Here is a 16,554-nt window from a genome sequence, read left to right on the forward strand (position 1 = left end):
AGTGACTTTCCTGTGGCATTTTGAGGCAGGTGAGTGGGTCAACTTTTACCAGAGTGAGTTGGTGCCTGACCAGGGACATTGGCAGGAAGGGGCAGCCTGTGTCCTTTTTACTTGCGGGGCACCCCTCAGAGTCTCACAGGAAGTTGTTCTGGCCACACAAGCCAGCCTCACTAGCTGTGATAGCCTAGGTCCTTACCCAGATTCATAGCACAAACAAGTCTATGGAAACCAGGGTGATTTTTAAATAGGGTTTGGCTGAACCTTTTGAGCTTTTGGCTGACTCATCTCTCTATTTGCTCATCAGTACCACTCCTCACATCAGCCCACCCCTCCATTTTGTTCTCCCAATTTAGCCCCTCATCTAATCATCTTTCCCGATATTCTCTAAGCCTCTTTTACAAGGGGGCAGATTTTAATGTGGGATAAGAAAGAACTTCCTAGGGGCGCCTGGGTGGCTCAGTCAGTTAAGCGGCCGACTTTGGCTCAGGTCATGATCTCACAGTTTGTGGGTTCCAGCCCTGCGTTGGGATCTGTGCTGTCAGCCAGCTCAGAGCCTGGAGCCTGTTTCAGATTCTGTGTCTCCCTCTCTCTCTGACCCTCCCCTGCTCACGCTGTCTCTCTCTCTCTCTCTCTCTCTTTCTATCTGTCTCTCTCAGAAATAAATTAAAAAACATTTTAAAAAATTAAAAATAAAAGGAATTTCTTATAATAACAGATGTTATTCATCCATGAGATCAGCTCTCTAATAAGGACCAAGTTACCTGTAGCTGGAAGAATTACAGAAAGAGCAAAGAGCCGGTTTCAAGATTGTGTGGCAGCAGTGGCGATCTGGGTAAAATGAAGCCCAGGGAGCCACTGATGTCTCTCAGGCTCTGGGTGCTGTGATTCCCAGATCTGTCTCTGCCTCTCCAAGGGCCTCAGCTGACTTATGACAAAGCCATTCTGTTTCTCCACCTGGGCCGGAATGCCTAGGGCAAGGAAGATTATTTCCATTAGTCTTGTTACCTTCCTGATATCCCTCCAAAATTCATGAGATAGAAATACTTAGAATCTCTTAAATTCAAACCTAGAAACCGTCTCCAGAAGTCACGCTTTACACAGGCACCAAAGTTTCTTACTTTGTTAAAAATTTTTAAAAAATGGCTCATTACAGGACCTTGGAATACCTGATTCGACACCTGGCCCATATTGCCTCCTTCAGCAACAAGACCAACATGCACGCCAGGAACCTGGCCCTGGTGTGGGCGCCAAACCTGCTAAGGTAACCACCACACCCTCACCTTCTCACCACCCGAGTGGATTCAAAGCAGCCCACTAACTGAAATGAAGACTGGATTCTTCAAAACTGAAGCCACTTGAAGGCAGACCTGTAGCTAAGTGGTCATTTGTAACACAAATAAATTAAAGATGATTTCAGGGGTGCCTGGGTGATTCAGTGGGTAAGCATACAACTCTTGGTTTTGGCTCAGGTCATGATCTCACAGTTTGTGGGTTCGAGACCCTCATCGGGCTCTGCACTGACAGTGTGGGGTCTGCTTGGGATTCTCTCCTCTTCCTCTCTCTCTGCGCCTCCCCTGCTCCCACACTCTTTCTCAAAATAAATACATACACTTAAAAAAAAAAAAAGATGGTTTTAATAGCCTGAGCTCTTTGCTTGCTAACCTGGAAACTCTGGGTTCCACAGGCATTTTCTGGCTACAGTCAAGATGTGGCTAAAGTTATGAGTCTGTGTACTATAATTTTTTGAAAAGGCCTTTCTTGTCTTTGGGGCTCATTGGCTTTTGTTGGCTTTGGTGGGGTCACTGCTTCATATGACTTCATAAATGATCCTACCCCATAGAACAATTGGGTAGGGGTGGAAGGAGATCCTATGAAGAAAAAAAAAATCCTGTATATTCAGTAATACAGTGTTTATAGTCTAACAATGTATGATACATGGTTACTGTTTTTTAAATTTGTTCATGGGGTGCCAGGATAGCTCAGTCAGTAAAGTGTCCTGACTTTGGCTCAGGTCATGATCTCGCAGTTCATAGGTTCGAGCTGTCAGCACAGAGCTTGGAGCCCGCTTCACATTCTATGTCTCCCTCTCTCTCTGCCCCTCCCCTGCTCTCTCTCTCTCAAAAATAAGTAAACAATTTTTTAAAATTTTAATAAAGTTGCTCAGTGTGTTGAGCCTCACAGACTTTGTAGAGTCCTTTTAATAGGTCCTACATAGTTAAAATATTCTAGAGATGAACAAAGTATATACATTTAGGAGATGGGGCTTGTACAGAAGGCCCACTGGCTCCCCTTACTTGCTTTCAGTTATGGGGCAGACTCACTCCCTGAATGTCTTTCGTCCATGATTTAGGTCCAAAGAGATCGAAGCCACTGGTTGGAATGGAGATGCTGCTTTCCTTGCAGTTCGCGTCCAGCAGGTGGTGATTGAGTTCATATTGAATCATGTGGATCAAATCTTTAACAACGGCACTCCTGGGTCTTTGGAGAACAATGGTAATGGCTCCATCTGGCATCCTTCTTCCTTTCCTTAGTCACGGGGCCCCAGAATAAGTTAGGGTGGGCTTGGTTCTAGCTCCGAGGGTTGGCTGTGTGTGTGTGTGTGTGTGTGCGTGCTGACTACTCTGTGTGTTAGTGTCTGGGGATGGTGCATATGTGAACATTTGTCTGTGTGCAGCAAGATGTGTCTGTAGGTGGCTGTAGCGTGTTTCAGGTCAGCTGCATGCCTGGCCTATCCGTGAATGCAGCATGCCGCACTGGAATAATCACAAATTGGTTTTAGTGAGTTGTTATACCCTCTGGGTTATTATCTACAGGCAACATGTCTCCCTTTTAACTATTAGATTTCAAATTTAATTTCAGTATAGTATTTCAGAAAACCCTTATGTGTTCATCTCAGAGTTTTTGATTTAAGAAGCAGCATGTTCATACTCATGTGTATATTCAGACAAAAGGCTTACAAAAATGAGTGTGTACCTGTGGGCATGCATATGCAGAGTAGTTAGCATCCCAACCCTCTGTTGGTGAGAACAGATAGAACTATTGTAGGCTGGATGTGGTAAGATGTAAGACTATGATTTCCTATAGCTCTCATAATGACGTAATGAGCCCTAGGAGTGAATTGGCTTATGTCGCTTGAACTCCTGGGAGCTGAATTTGTAAAAATAAAAGATCAAGATCTAGTTGATCAAGAAGCCTTGTAACTACCACTTATGTGAGTTTTCCAACATCAGCATACATCACAATCACCTGGAGGGCTGTTAAAGCACAGATTGCTGGACCTCATCCCCAGAACCTCTGAGTCAGTATGTCTGGAATGCTGCTGAGAATTTGTGTGTCTAGTGAGTTTTCAGGTGATGTTGCTGCCACTGGTCATGTCAACACTTGGAGAATCAGTGATGTATGAGAATCCTATCTACAAAATATTTGTGTTAGCTGATTAAAGCATTCTTTTCTAGTTCAGTGAATGTATTTAGAAGAAACAAGTGTAACCATCAGAATAATCAATTGCAGTTAACATCAAATTTAAATTCCTGGTAAATTGTTCCCACCCCTACCCTGTCCTCTATGTGGTTTATAACCTTTCTTTAAAAAATTTTAAACTCACATAGCATAAAATTCACGATTTTAATCACTTCAAAGTATACAATTTGGTGGTTTTTAGTGTATTCACAGAATTGTGCAACTGTCACCACGATCTAATTTCAGAACATTGCATCACTCCAAAATGAAACCCCATACGTAGTAAGCAGTCTCTGCACATTTTGCTCTCCCCCGAGACCCTGGTGACCATGAATCTACTTTCTATTTCTAGGGATTTGCCTCTTCCGGACATTTTATATAAATGGAATCATACAACATGTGGTCTTTTGTGACTGACTTCTTTCACTTAGCATATGTTCTCTAAGGTTTTCCATATTGTTGCATGTATCAGTATTTCATCCCTTTTTAAGGATGAATAATATGTATCCCACTGTATGCATATACAACATTTTGTTTATCCATTCATCATCTGAGATTTGGGTTGTTTCCACTTTTTGGTTATTATGAATAATGCTGCTGTGAACATTTTTGTACAAGTTTTTGTGTGAACACATGTTTCCAATTCTTTTGGTTATATTCTTAGGAGTGACTAATGTTTCCTTTATCTTTACCTTAAATCTCCCATTATTGTAAGCTATATAAATCCTTTTTGAAGGTAGGTGAGAATATACATTCATTCATTCATCCTTCTGAATCAACCAGTAAATTATTGGGGACTTACTCTGTGCCAGGAATGATTGCATGCGCTCCACATACATCATCTCATTGACTTATCACAACAACCACCATAAAGTTATTATTAATCCTATTTTATATGTGAAGAACTGGAGAACCAGAAGAGCTTAGTAACTGCCCAAAGCCACACAACTAGCAACTGGTGAGACTGAACGTTGAACTACTTCTTTCAGCCCATTGCTCTTTCCCTAACTCGATGCTGCCTCTGTGAGGACAAAAAAGTAGGAAAATAGATCACCAAACTATTGTGGAGAATTGACTTTTGGCAAATGTTCTTCTAGACAGCAAATCCTATCCATGAGTGATAGTGGGGTTTTTTTCGTTTTTTTTTTTATTTTTTTATGTTTTATTTATTTCTGAGAGAGAGAGAGAGACAGCATAGCAGGGGAAGATCAGAGAGAGAGGGAGATACAGAATCTAAAACAGGTTCCAGGCTCTGAGCTAGCTGTCAGCACAGAGCTGGGGCTTGAACCCACGAACCATGAGATCATGACCTGAGCCGAAGTCGGACACTTCAACCGACTGAGCCACCCAGGCACCCTGAGCCTTTAACTCTTGATTGTCTCCATCACTTATTATTCAGTGCATTTCATGTAAATATTCTTATTATGAATTTGTATGGACTTTGGTAAGATAACATAATTAATATTTACACAAAATGGAAGAAGCCATATCCTCTGGAATTTTAGATTTAGAAGTAGGGTTCTATTTCAGATTGGAAAGATTTTGGAAGTCATAGACTCTAATACCTTTATTTAATAAATGAGAGTGATGAGACAGAGAGATTGTGGTATATGCAAGATCCATTAAAACAAATATGCATTGGGCATCTTCTAGGTGGCAGGCACTGTTCTACACACTGGGGACATATCAGTGCACAGAACAGCACAGACCCTAACCTGCAGAGAGCTATGGTCTGGTTAGGAAGGCAGGCAATATACAAGCTTCCAAACAAAAACATTATCACATAACATAAATAAGACAGGGTAATGCAATGGTCAGTGGTTTGGGGGTGTTATTTTGGTACAGAGTGGCCATGGTCTCTGAGGAAGTGATCTTTGAACTGAGACCTTATGACAAAAGGAACCAGTCATGTGAGGATCTTGGGGATGAATGTTCCAAACACAAGAGGACAGAGAGTCTAAAAGCTCTCAAGTGGAAAGGGGCTCATAGTGGTACAGAAAGTAGGCCAGTGTGGCTAGAGCCAATGTGGTCTCCAAAGTGTGGTGCCTCAGCAGGGGACACCAAAGACCAAAAGACCAAACTACAGGTGTTGGAAGAAGCGATTAGAATTTCTTTTTCATTTCTATTGTATACTTTGTAATTTCTATGATTTTGTACATTTCTGTTATATATAACACTAATAAAGTAGTATATATGTATAGTTTTTAGTTTTTTACATTAAGAAGTTTTTACTGTATATTTTTGTAGACCACTGGGTCAGTGGGCAAGGAGGACGGGGAAAGCAGATGGAAGATCCTTGTAGGTCAGGTCAGGAGTTTGTTTGTTCTCAGTGCCATGGGAAAGCATTTGAGGATTTTGAGCAGGGAGTGCAGAGTCTGAGCATTCAGATTGCTGTGTGAAGGAGAGACTGAAAGGCAGCAAGCCTGGAAGCAAAGAGACCAGTTAAGGAGCAATGGCAGAAATCAGGTGGGCAGTCATGGTGGCCTGGACTAGCCTGTTAGCAGTGGAAAGAAGGAAGGTGGCTGGATTCAGGATACATTTCAAAGGTAGAGTTTTCAGACTTGCTTTTAGACACCATGTAGGAAGAGGTGGTGCATGAAAGAAAGGAATGAATGAAAAATAACTACTCCAGGTTTGTTTGTCATATGAGTAAATGAATGAATGGATGAATGGTCCCTTTTTGAAAAGTGTAAGAAGTACAGGTTACCTCCTGAAGCCCTGTGTGCATGCTGGCTGTCTGGCCGTCAGGTTGTTAGTTTCCTATGGGCAGCCTCCACCCTAAATCCCCCAAACCTCCAGAAGCCCTCTACCAGGAAGTCAGGAATGGAGGGGCTGTGGATGGGGAACCTGGCTAGACCTGATGTACATGGCTCCTTCCACGACAGCTCTTTTCTTTTCTGTATAGAAAACCCGCCCATCATGAAGAGCCTGACCTTGCCAGCCCTCTCCTTGCCAATGAAGCTGGTGAGCCTGGAGGAAGCTCAGGCTCGGAGCCTAGCTACTAACCATCCTGCTCGGAAGGAAAGGAGGGAGAATAGCTTGCCTGAAATTGTCCCTCCTCCCATGGGCACCCTTTTCCACACGGTTCTTGAGTTACCAGACAACAAGTAAGCAGCATTCTCTTAAATTCTGGGAAACATTTGGGTGGAGGAGGATAGAGGAAGAAGTTATATAGTCTCAAGGCCACAGTGGCAGCATGGGTTGGGGGTATGGGCTGGGTTGGGATGTAAGGGAACATTCCAGAAGAAGAAAAGGGAGCTATCTTCACAGCTCTTTCTCACCAGTGATTAATGTCTTCATTCACTGCCCCAAAGTTATCAAGCCCCGCTTTCCCACCAGAGATCCTTAAGTACCATGAAGGGGATGGGGCTCGTAGGGGTCAAGAATCATTGCTAAAATCCCTTACTCCTTAGTTTAGATAAAACAGTCTTGATATTTTCAGAAGGAAGTTTGCTAAAATAAAAAACTTGACCTGCCCCCATCCTCCACCTCCAGGTAACATTATTAAAACCATAGAGATGAATGGAGGATAAGCTGACAAATAGCACCACTGTAGACTGAGAGCTCTGGGCACGCAGCACTCGGGGACACATATTCCTGGCTTCTGTTCCTTCTTCCATGCCTGTCAGAGCTCTCCTTGCCCCACCCAAACCAAACTGAACATCATTTTTATTATTAGGGTATTTTCTTTCTTTATTGCTTCCTCTGTTCTAACTCTAGTCTCCACACATCCCTCCTCCCCTCACCTTAACACTCTACTATAAATAGTAGGCAGTGATTGAAGCAGGAGTCCTAAACTTTAGGCAGACAGTAGGTGGAAGGGCTGAAAGGCAAAATTTCATTGGAGATGGTCATCCTTAATGTTTGGTCAGTAGAAAAAGGTATGAAAATAGACACCTCAGACTTCTTGTCAGCGTCATCCCGAAAGTGATGGGGCTGCTTCCCTTTGGGGAGGGGGAACAAGTGCTACCATATTACACAGCAGTAGGGGCACTTGTCACAATGCATGTTCTGGGAATGGCACACCTAGAACTCACCTGGCAAGAAACCCTTCCATTTCCTAAAATGCATGGATCATGCTCCTTCTAGACCAAGCCCCATTACTTTGCTCCCTACATCCCTGAAGAATAAGACTTCCACCCCAGGATCAAAAAGAAGAGTACTTCAGAAGGACCTTCAAGTGCATTAACTCTGTGCCTTAACCACATAGAGGGTGCACCATATCCCAGGGTATGTGACCCTATAAAATAGATCCTAGGCCAAGTGCTTGGGGGGAAAAAAAAGATCTAAAGGAAACCACCAAGTACTGCAGATCTATCTCTGACTGATTGTAAAAAAACATGTTGGGCTTGACACCTGGATGTTCTATGGGAACCCTGTGGAGAAAAGGTCCTTTGTGGAACCCACAAGTTGTAGAGTTTCATCAGGAAACTTTATGAAATTTGATAGCTGGGCAAACCAGAGCAGGACAAGGTCTCTATGGTGACCTCTGGTGGCATGAGCCTCTCCAGACCCAGTCTAGCCCTCTCCTTTTTTGCCTCCTACTTGAGGCAGCCTGGTGAGAGGCATCAGGGAAATGAGAGTGAAGCCAGAGACACACTAATTACCCTCTGCCTTTCCCTGCAGTGATCTTTGACTACACCCAGCAGCCTCCAGCTCGCCCAGGCCAGACTCTTTTCCAAGTCACTTTGTCTTCCACCCCCTTATCAGTCCACAGAAGTCTTTGCCAGCCCTTGCCTCACCCGTGGATGACCTAGCAGTATGGCCCAAGTGCACCGCCAAGCTCTATGGTCTTCTGAGTTCACACCTACAAAAAAATAGGTGTCTTTGAAAACCTAGGACCTGCAGTGCTTACCAGAATCCCCAGAACTGTGTGCTTTCTTGTGACCTCTGAGTCTCCCATACATCCCTGCCTCTGTCTGCCCTCACACCTGCCTTTAATAGCACACCTCTGCCCCTTGCCCTGGGGAATATAAAAGCCTAGCTTGGTCATCCCAGGGAATCCCCAGACAGGGCCACACTCAGGCTCAGACTGGATTTTAGAGAGGGATTTCCTGAAACATCAGAACATGACTGGGCTATTCTTTCTCAATTTGAACGTCCCACTGAAAGGACTAGTTACCAAACTAACCTTTTCTTATGGTTTGGCTCTTTTAGAAGAAAGCTCTCCAGTAAATCAAAGAAGTGGAAATCAATATTTAACCTGGGACGTTCTGGATCAGACTCCAAATCAAAGCTGAGTAGAAATGGGAGTGTATTTGTGAGAGGGCAAAGGCTCTCAGGTAAGAATCAATAGGAGTTATATTTTATGAGATATATATTGTCTTAGAAAAGCTCAGTTGAGTCTATCTTCTGCATAGGGAAAAACCCAGTTCTTCCCTACTGTTTCTCTCACGTGTATCTCCTCACTACCCACATAGCACTTTACTTCTGACACTTCTGGTCACCAAGTGTGTGGAGGTTTTTCCTCACAACAAGCAATTCTCTGCTACACCAACTGGGAGTCCTACAAAATAACTCAATTCTGATACTGTCTACCCAGAGACAGCATCAGATCCCAAGATCCCACAGGTTAAGGGCTCAGTCCCACAGGACTGCCTCCCACTCCACACATTCTCACAATTCAGGTACCAGTCACAAGCCTAGGTTGTCACCTGTGCTTCTGACCAACCTGCTATATATCAGAGGTTCAAAAGATCCCTCCTTTATTTGATTCATTTGCTAGAACAGCTCGCAGAACTCAGGGAAACACTTCTTTACATTGGCCAATTTATTAAAGGATATGATAAAGGATACAGATGAACAGCCAGTTGAAAAGATACATAAAGTGAGGTCTGGGAGAGTCCTAAGCACAGGAGCGTCTGTCTCCTCCATGGAGCTGGGGTGCATCACCCTGCTGATGGATTTGTTGCCCATATGGAGACTCTCTGAATCCCATATTATTGAGATTTATGGAAGCTTCATCACCTAGGCATAATTGGTTATTAATTGATCATTAACTCCATTTTCAGCCCTTCTCCCCTCTCAAGAGAATGGGAGGTGGGGCTGAAAGTTTCAAGCTTCTAATCATGGCTTGGTCTTCTAATCATGGCTTGGCCCTCAACCAGGAGCCATCCAGGAACCCACTCAGAGTGGCCTCATTAGAACAAAAGACACTCCTATGACCCAGAAAGTTACATGGGTTTTAGCAGCCCCATGCTCATAAACCAGGGACAGAGATCAATATATGTTTTCTATTTTATAAATATGTATTCATCATAGATATGTATGTGTATATCTAACTTTTTCCTAGCTCTGCTTCTTAGGTCTTTGGTTTGACCATGTCAAACTCAGTAGACCTAAAACATAAAGATTAACTAGGGAGTCTTTTTTTAAAAAATAATTCTAGATTTACAAAAGAAGTTGCAGAAGTAGTAGACAGAGAACCTTTGTACCCTTCATGCAGCTGCTTCTGATGTTAACCATAATATAATGAGCCAAGCCAGAAAATTAGCATCAATATAATACTACTAAATAATTTACAGGCCTTATTTGTAATTGACCAATCATCCAACTAATGTCCTTCCTTTTCTGGGTCCAGGAATGCACATTGCATTCAGTTTTCATGCCTCCTTAACCACCTCCAGTCTAGGACATTTCCTCAGTGTTTCTGACCATGACACTTTGGAAGAGTATGGCCATTTATTTTGTAGAACATACCACCTCAGGCTGGATTTGTCTGATGTTTTCTCATGATTCAGTTGAGGTTATGAATGTTGTGCCTGTCTCTGTGGGTCATGTCAGGAGGCACATGATGTCAGTATCTTAGGGCTGGTGATGTTAACTTTGATCACTTGGCTAAAGTGCCATCTACAAAATTTTATTACTATTTTTTTTCTTTCCAACGAACAAGTAGGTTGTAGGAGATATTTTGAGACAATGCAAATAACCTGTTTCTCATCATACTATCATTCCTGAATTTTAGCATCCAGCAGTGATTCTTGCTCACAAAAGTTGTTACTGTTATTACTGTGGTGTTTGCCAAATGGTCATTTTCCGTTTCCATCACTGTGTCTACATTTATTAATTGAAATGTACTATAAGGAAACTTCTCCCCTATGACTCTATGTCCCTTCTCCCCTATGACTCATGCCAGGGTTATAAATTTTAAATAAGAGTGTTGGCTTATGGGAATTATATCTGAATAATGAATAGGAATTGGTACAGGAAAGAACTGAGGGAATCGGGGCACTTGGGTGGTTCAGTAGGTTAAGGATTCAAGTGTCCAATTCTTAATCCCAGCTCAGGGCATGGTCTCACAGTTTGAGTTTGAGACCCATGTCAGGCTCTGCATTGATGGCCCAGAGCCTGCTGGGGATACTGTCTCTGCCCCTCCCTCATTCGTGTTTTTCCTCTCTCTCTCTCTATCACAAAATAAATAAATAAACTTAAAAAAAAATAAAGAAATAAGGGAATCACTATACAATGGGGAATATAACCAATCCAGCTGAATACTGTGTCAGAAAGGGAAGTCCAAAGAAATCTGCCACAATCACTTTAGTGTTATAGATTGAAAGTCTGATTTTTAATAAAAACAAGGGGCAATAGTTATGAAAACAAGTTATAAAGAGTAAATGTACAAATGCAATGAGCAAAAGAAAAAAAAAACAAATGCAATGAACAAACCTCAATTGGATCCTTTGAAAAAAAGGGCTACAAAAGATAATTTGGGGGACAGATAAATTATTAGATTATGTTAAGGAATTGTAAATTTTCATAGGGTGCTAATGGTTCTTATGAGGCATATGCTGAAGTTAAAGTATTTAAAGATGAAATGTCAAAATATCGAAACTCATTTTCATATGATTCGGCAAAATATAAGTGACTAGGTAGATGCAGATGTAGAAATACATGGCAATATAGAGAAAGCAAATATATGGCAAATGTCAACTTGGGTGGTAGGTTTAGAGATGTCCCAATTTTGTGAATGTTTGAAGTTTTTAATAATGAAGATTTGTGGAAATTAATGCTTATAGGAAAAACAAGAAAAAATATTTTTAAGGATTTTCCTTGAACACACTGATTACTGTATGCCAAGCACAGATGTTAGAAATCATCACCTTTGCCTACTGGAGTAATGAGAGATGTCACAGGGGATAGACAGCAGGTATAATAATTTAGGCTGGAAATGATAGCACATCCACCTCGACTGGCTTATGCTGTGAGGGAACTTACGGGGTTCTGTAATTGGACACCCAGATGTAGGGAAGGCGTCAGGGTGGTTTAGTGGCTCTGTCTCCACTCCCCTATATTTTCCTCAGCTGTGGCCTCCCAAGTGGGTCAGCTTCATCTCCAGACTGGCTTCTTCACTGCAACGAAGTGGCTAAAGTGCTTCTAGGCTTTACGTTTGACTATCACTATGTCCAGAAGGAGAAAAGACAGCACTTCTGGTAACTTGTACCTAAAAGCAGGGACCCTTCTTTCCCAGCAATCTCTCATCATAGCACCCCCAACCCTATCTCCGTTGTCTTCACCTGAGTCATATAGATCAATTCCTGTGGCCAAGGGAATGCCCTTTGCTGATTGGCTTAGTCACAGCTTCCTAAACCAGTCACTGGCATGAGGAATGGTATTACACTCAGATGCACCCAAAAAAGTTCAAGAGATCTGTGAGAAGGAGGAAGGAAAATTGGTTCTGGGTAGGCATCTACAACATTAGCTATATGGGGAAACATGTCTTTCTGCAAATGGAAAGATACCTCAGGTGAAGAGGGCAGGTTTCTGATACAAATCAGAAATTAAGATTTTTTAAGGAGAATTTGAGGGGAGGAGTACCTGGCAAGAAACTCCTGATCTAATAATAAAGAGATTTGCTTAAGCACATCAGAGAGAGAATTCTAGTTACAGAATCAATGATATAATAAAAAAAGTTTGCCAAGGAACAAAAGGTCAAAAACAATAGAGCAAAACAAATGAGCAAAAATGAAATGAATGATTTGCATTGTCCTTGACTTAGGAAGATTTCTAACCCAAGTGGTTTTCAAAAGGAAGAAGCTCAAGGCGCTGGATCAAAAGGTGGTCAACTCATAGAATGCACAGGGTGTCCCTGGCCAGGGGGTCTAAGCCTGGCTGTACCTCAGAGGTTCACACTCATAGCAGCTTTGCCTCAGGAGGTCTGTGGGGAAGCCAGAGTACTGATCATTTTTAGAAAGTCCCCCAGGTGATTTTGAAATGCAGCCAGGCTTAAAAGCTACCGGTCTTACAAACTGGTGCAGCCACTCTGGAAAACAGTATGGAGGTTCCTCAAAAAATTAAAAATAGAACTACCCTATGACCCAGCAATTGCACTACTAGGTATTTATCCAAGGGATACAGGTATGCTGCTTCGAAGGGACACATACATCCCAATATTTAGAGCAACACTATCAACAATAGCCAAAGTATGGAAAGAGCCCAAATGTCCATTGATGGATGAATGGATAAAGAAGATATATATATATATACAATGGAGTCTTACTCGACAACCAAAAAGAATGAAATCTTGCCATTTGCAACTATGTGGATGGAACTAGAGGGTATCATGCTAAGCAAAAGAAAGACAGTCAAAGAAAGACAAGTATCATATGACTTCACTCATATGAGGACTTTAAGATACAAAACGGATGAGCACAAGGAAGTAAAAATAATATAAAAACAGGGAGGGGGACAAAAACATAGGAAACTTTAAAATATGGAGAACAAACAGAGGGTTGCTAGAGGGGTGTGGGTGGGGGATGGGCTAAATGGGTAAGGGGCATTAAGGAATCTACTCTTGAAATCATTGTTGCACTATATGCTAACTAACTTGGATGTAAACTTAAAACAATTAATATAAAAAAATAAATTAATAAAAAAAAAAGAAAGCTACTGATCTAAAACCATGTGAACAAACTAATAAGGAATAGATCACTAGAATGGCTGAATTTTGATGGGATGCAGAGGTGAAATTGAAGAGCCAACAGTGCCAATACAAGTGGTTCTCTGACCTTGACTATTGCCTCCGTGCCCACTTTTCACAGAGGAGGATTGCTGAAACCCTCAAAACTAAAGACCAGGGATGGGGGGAGCTTATGGTCATATCCACCAATGTGGTCTCTGTTAAGTGACTCATGGACTCACTGTTGAAATATACATGTGAAAAAGGTCAATCAGTGGATTAACATACTTAAATAATTTTTTAAATTTCTTTAAATAATGTTTATTTTTGAGACAGAGAAAGAGAGTGCATGAGCAGGAGAGGGGCAGAGAGGGAGGGAGACCGAGAATCCCAAGTAGACTCTGCACTGTCAGCACAGAGCCCAGCACAGGGCTTGAACTCACAAATCGTGAGAACATGACGTGAACCGAAATCAAGAGTTAGATGCTAAGCCGCTGAGCCAGTAGGCGCCCCACATATTGAAATAATTTTTAAAAATATTTTCTAAATTCCATGACTAAGGGACTTTTAAAAATTGTTTCACCATGTATAGCATTGAGGATTTTTTTGGAGGGGGGTAGATAAGGGGTGTTAACCCATATTTAGAAAGTTGAACATAAATAAGAAATAAAGGGTAAGAAAAAATGGGGTATTGACCAAATGAAGATGCATCACATTGGGGTCTCCCAGTCACTGATGCACTGGAATTTGTATATTGCCCAACAGGAGAGTCCAAGGAACTCTCCAAAGTGAATGGCCTTTAAGCAGGGAAGTCCCCAAACCATAGGGATAATCTAAGAGAGGGGATTCAGGGACCCCAAAGCTGCCAGAAAACTGGTGGATTTACCTCCATGAGGCCAAGACAAGGTCCCAGACAGAAAAATATAATCTAAATATAGACACAGGCCAAGGAATCCTTAGTTTCTATCCAGAAATGGAGCCAGGAAATCCTTGAGAACTGTTCCCAAAATCAGCAGCTGTGGCCACCAAGGCTGCATCATCAGAAAGAGGGTCCAACATAAAAAGTGAACACTGGTGGCTGTGCAGAGACAACTGTTGTCCGTCCTCCATGACACTTAGTGTCATCTGGTCACTGGCTCTGAAGTCTGTCACATGGAACCCAGAGGAAGTCCAGAAATGCAGCCTCTGGAAAACAAAGGCAAAAGCTTGTCTCAGAAGGAAGGGACACTGGCCAGGCAGTCTTAGGATAGTAAGTCAGTTTGTAAACTTGTGGAAATAGCAGATGTTGAAAGGACAAGAGTTTTAGCCTACTAGAAGTAAGGAGGTGGAGGCAGTCTTATTATTTCCATGGGTTTGCGTGAAGATGACTCTGTCCTCTCCCTATGGACCCCAGGCAGAGGGAAGCCCCGAGCCAGGAGGCCAAGGGGCTAATTCAGAGCCTCTCAGAGATAACAGAGTTTGGGGCAAGGAGGAAAATGGGGGAACTTTAAAAGAAGGATGAAACGGCTCAGTTTGAGTTGGGGCCAACTCCGAGTGCTTCTTACAGACCAACTCCTGAATCTCTCCTGCTGCTGAGCCCTGGTTTATCCTAAAGAACAACAGCAACGAGGGTTACAATGTTGTTGAGCATTGACTCTGTTCTGCGTTAGTACAACCTGATTTTTTTTTAATATAAAAATATAATCAGGTTAATATATATTTTTATATAAAAATATAATCAGGTTAATATATATTTTTTTATATGCGCGACTCATGCATTTCTCACGACAACTCTATTTTTCTTCATTTTACATGTGAGGAAACTGAAGTTTAGAGAAAAAGTCAGCCACATATCTGAGTTCACGTCGCCCAAGGTGGCAGAGTGGGGATTCAAAGCCAGATTTGTCTGAACCTAGAGTTAACTTTACAGCCACGAGTCCTGGGCCACCCACTCAGCTCCCAGACTGCCCTCTTCCCCCTCCTACCAAGCTTGCTAGGAGGAGCTATCTTTCAGCCAGTTCAGCTCCCAGAGAAGAGATGACATTCTGAAGCGCCTAATCCTGTCCCTGGAATAACTGTTTACTTCTTTAAGCTACATTCTTCCCCAAATCTGCCTAGGTGTCTTACAAAGATGCACAAAGGACACAGAGAGCACATAGCAGGTGCTCATAAAAAGGTTGGTTTGGTCTGGATCTGCTCCAGGGTAAGGCTGGTGGGTGAGATCATTTGGAGAAGCCACCAGTCTGCAGATGTCAGGAGCAGACCTGCATGGGGGAGAAAGGGGACTTCAATCCCTTGGGCCCTCTCACTTGCTGTACCCAATTCCTGGGTGCTGTCAGATGTGGCAACAGCCAAGAATCCTGCTCTGCATAGAAGGGGTGGCCTGGAACCCCATGTATTCTACGCCATGGTTGAATCTTGGTATAATAAAATCGGGTTCAGGGCTCCTCATTTGCTAACAGCTATTTGACAAAATTGTAATTTACCTGTGCTTTTAAAATGTTAATAAAACATTGGTATACAGATGCTTTGTTTTTATAAGCTCAGTCCCATCATGAAAGTAGGAGCATCTAGAGTAAAATGAGGAATGTTTTCTAAAGGGGAGAATTATAAACACTTGAAAAACTTTCCTGAAGAAAGTTCTCTCATGTAGGTACAGCCTGACCTGTTGTTCTGAACGCTTTGCCTCAATATGCATTCATCAGGGATATTTTTTTCTTTTGTCTTTAGTGGAAAAGGCTACTATCCGACCAGCTAAAAGCATGGACTCGCTGTGCTCAGTGCCTGTGGAAGGTGAGATCTCACAACTGGGGATTACTACCGGGAGACAGGAGCTCCTACACCAGACCTGCCTTCATGAGCTACCTGCCTGCTGCTCATCTCATCACAATCATGCACACCCCTAGTCGCAAATCCCCCCTGAACCCTGAACCCAAAGGGTTCACACAGCCCCTGCCTTAGTCCTCCCCCTCCCATTACACTACAGGTCTTGTCCTAAAGGGCCATCCTGCTCCTCCAGCCTTCCTCTAACCACAGCTAGATGGCAGCCATTTTACACTCAAATCTGAACCAGGTAAAAGGGCAACTCCTGAGAATCAAGACAGAGGGGGGTTCCCCCTTGGGCATAAAGAAGAGCTGAGCATTGGTTTTTACCTCATGGTTGAGTGCCTAGGTACTCATGTGTCTTGAATTTGCATGTTCCCATAGGCTGTCAGGTCATG

The 16,554-nt window shown here is 42.6% G+C and overlaps 1 protein-coding gene across 2 annotated transcripts in view; it reads left to right on the forward strand.

Annotated features, from left to right (window-relative positions):
• The window catches only part of ARHGAP31 (Rho GTPase activating protein 31), a 113,230-nt gene that overhangs the window by 79,878 nt on the left and 16,798 nt on the right, over window positions 1-16,554 (forward strand). For both annotated transcript variants that reach the window (XM_039224158.1, XM_039224159.1), the window contains 5 exons: window positions 1,154-1,261; window positions 2,351-2,493; window positions 6,365-6,566; window positions 8,617-8,741; window positions 16,064-16,126. In XM_039224158.1, coding sequence (XP_039080089.1) covers window positions 1,154-1,261; window positions 2,351-2,493; window positions 6,365-6,566; window positions 8,617-8,741; window positions 16,064-16,126 — 641 coding nt within the window. The remainder of the gene's footprint in view (window positions 1-1,153; window positions 1,262-2,350; window positions 2,494-6,364; window positions 6,567-8,616; window positions 8,742-16,063; window positions 16,127-16,554) is intronic.

The sequence above is a fragment of the Hyaena hyaena genome, unplaced genomic scaffold (assembly GCF_003009895.1).
Source record: "Hyaena hyaena isolate Hyena2069 unplaced genomic scaffold, ASM300989v1 scaffold_1540, whole genome shotgun sequence".
Taxonomy (NCBI): domain Eukaryota; kingdom Metazoa; phylum Chordata; class Mammalia; order Carnivora; family Hyaenidae; genus Hyaena; species Hyaena hyaena.